Raw genomic sequence first — 2,674 nt, 5'->3', positions numbered from 1 at the left:
GGTTGTGGCCCCCTGGCCCTTGAGCCTGCAGCTGGATGGGGCCGCTGGGGCACAAAGCTGCCCCGTGCCCGCCGCCCTGGGGGCTCGCTCTGCCCGCGGCCCAGGCACTCGCACCGCGCGGTCTTGGCAAACGCTGGAGGGAAGAGCAGCTGCCGAGCACCGTGCTGTCTTTTCAGGGCCGGCTCACAGCAGCGGTGGCATAACTGGCGTGTGAGAATCGCCTTGACAGCAGTGACGGCGTGCTTGGCGGGGACGCCACCACAGCTTCCCAGCCGGCCTGGGTCTCAAGGAAGGTGCTCTGAGGTGCTGATACAATTTCACCATCCGGGCCCAACAATAAACCAACATGGCCCTAAGTGCCTGCATTACTGAGATAAATAGGGAACACCTGTAACGGGTAGCAAGGACAGGGTTTCTTTCAGTCTTAAGTGCTCTTGCAAATAGAAAGCTTTTGTTTGGGTTTAATGCCGACCGATTTCTGTTCCATCTCTGGACACTGAGGCATCTTAGTGGCAGCAGCGATAATAACAAGTGAGATTTGCCGTGGAGTGACATTGCTATAGTGTTGACAGCTGATCCACAACCTCAAAAATCTCCCCCTAGGGCAAGGAGAAAAAAAACCCATGTGTGACAAGAACACCAGGGGATGTTTTCTGGGCCCCAGAGAAATAGAAATTGCCCTGGCTGCAGTCCTCTACAATTTTTTTAATGGATCCTACTTTACCAGGTGCTTTTTTTTAAAATACAAAATCCTGTTGCCTGTTTTCACACAGGTGTCTTTTACTTGGTAGATAACAATGTGTGTTTTCGGTAGTTAGAAGCAGAAATGAATGAGCGAGTAGTCCAACTAATTCTGAAAGTGTGGTTTGTGGTCTAGCTTTTTTGAGTGGTCTTTAAACACCTAAGACTGAACACTACGTTTTTACTAAGAGAAGTTTCATTCCAAACTGGATTCCATTTGGACTTTCCTGAAGGCACAGACCGTAACAGGCTATAAACTCTAGAAAATCTCTGTTAGATTTTCAAAGAAACTGGCTTTAACTTATCCTGACATCTTTTTAAAGTCTTCAGCTGTTCTACTCTGTTGCAGTAATCAGGACCCAATAGCAGTTTTGCCCTTATGGACAGCAGGGACATCTTGTTTTAATATGTAAAATCAGTGGTTCCTCAGGCAATACACAGGCTAGGCTTAGATTTAAGCAGATGAATAATCCCATGCCTGTTAAATACAGAGCTGTTGAATCCTGTTTTTCTGAACGGGCATAAAATTACACGCTGTGTACCAATAGGAAGGAGGTGCTTTGAAAATAAGGTCATGGTGTGGGAAAGGTTGAAAGCAGCTGGTATTGAGGAATGGCTAATGCCTTTGAAGATGCTCTAATTAAACATGTAAAGCCTGGGGGGAAGAAAATATTTAATGACATTGTAGATGTGGAACATGCACAGTCACTAGTAATGTCAAGTGAATAAATAGAGAGTATGCAAGAAATTAAATTAACAACCTAGTTTGTCATTCTTCAGTGATGCTTCCATCAATTTAGGAAAATTTCCTTATTTAGAGACTACTGAACAGTGTAAGACAGTATCATACCCCTGCCTGGTTTGCTGCACACAAAGAAGTCAAGTTACAAAACTGCCAAGATACTTACTAATGCATAAAATAAGGCACTGAATTATTCAGCAAATGACTTAATATTTCAAGACAGGGTTGAGCACTGATGAACTCAGATGATTGCTTTGGCTACTAAATTACCTTTAGTGTGTTTGTTATATCTTTGTCAATAGTTAATAATTTTTAGATATTCATTACAGTCATATGGGAGGCTACTAAAAAAAAAAAGCTTAAAAAAACCTGTCATAAATATTAATCAAAGTTCTTCAAGCCATTCAGATAAATGCTTAATAGCCAAAATGAACAATACATTTACAGTAACAACAATACATTGTGTTTACGTAGGTCCTGTCATTTGGAGACCTTAATGCAGTTTCCAAAAATGCACAATTATGCATGTCAGGGATTTTCACTAGTGGAAATGATAGTGATGAAAGATTAAGTGATTTCCTCAGGGTTAATCCGCAGATCTGTGGAGTACTGCCAGTAAAACGCTGCTTTTTTCATCACCAGAGATGATCTCCACCTGTTGTTCACTCCTGCTCGACGAATGTGATTATACTATCATATGGAGAGTTGTACATTTGCTCTTTGGTAATCAGTAAAAATGAAACCAACAGTTTGGTAATAGTTACAACAGAGACATCTATACCATAATTCCAGCTTGATAAAAACAATCACCTTATCAAATACATGCATATGTGGCTGCCCAGTAATGCAGTTAGCACTCATGGGGAGGGGGCAAGAATTAAACACTGCTCAGTAAGACACAGAGAACAGCAGAGAGAATACAGAGGATCTCAAACAGTCGTGCTTTTACCAAATCTTTCAGTGCTGTCTCACCACAGCTAAGCATAGAAACGCATCCTTAGATGCCTGAGTGAATGGAGTCTCTCTCATGTACGCCAGATATCCGTGATTCCCAGTGCTTCAATATAACTTACGGTCATTTGTCACTTCTGAACACCGATTTGCATATTTGGATCTTATGAAGAGTGGCTGAGGGAACTGGGGTTGAGAGAACCCTCACTATTCAGGCTGTGGAGAACAACTTGCTGTCAG

General features: G+C 42.5%; 1 protein-coding gene across 1 annotated transcript in view; it reads right to left on the bottom strand.

Annotated features, from left to right (window-relative positions):
- Nucleotides 1-324, bottom strand: part of RAB3GAP2 (RAB3 GTPase activating non-catalytic protein subunit 2) — a 57,292-nt gene extending 56,968 nt beyond the window's left edge. Inside the window, exon 1 of the mRNA XM_009646841.2 lies at nt 188-324. Within this exon, the coding sequence (XP_009645136.2) occupies nt 188-324 (137 nt within the window). The remainder of the gene's footprint in view (nt 1-187) is intronic.
- Between the last annotated feature and the right edge of the window lie 2,350 nt (nt 325-2,674).

The sequence above is a fragment of the Egretta garzetta genome, unplaced genomic scaffold (assembly GCF_000687185.1).
Source record: "Egretta garzetta isolate BGI_Z169 unplaced genomic scaffold, ASM68718v1 scaffold339, whole genome shotgun sequence".
NCBI classification, from domain to species: Eukaryota; Metazoa; Chordata; class Aves; order Pelecaniformes; family Ardeidae; genus Egretta; species Egretta garzetta.
This window is presented reverse-complemented; position numbering and strand designations above follow the sequence as displayed.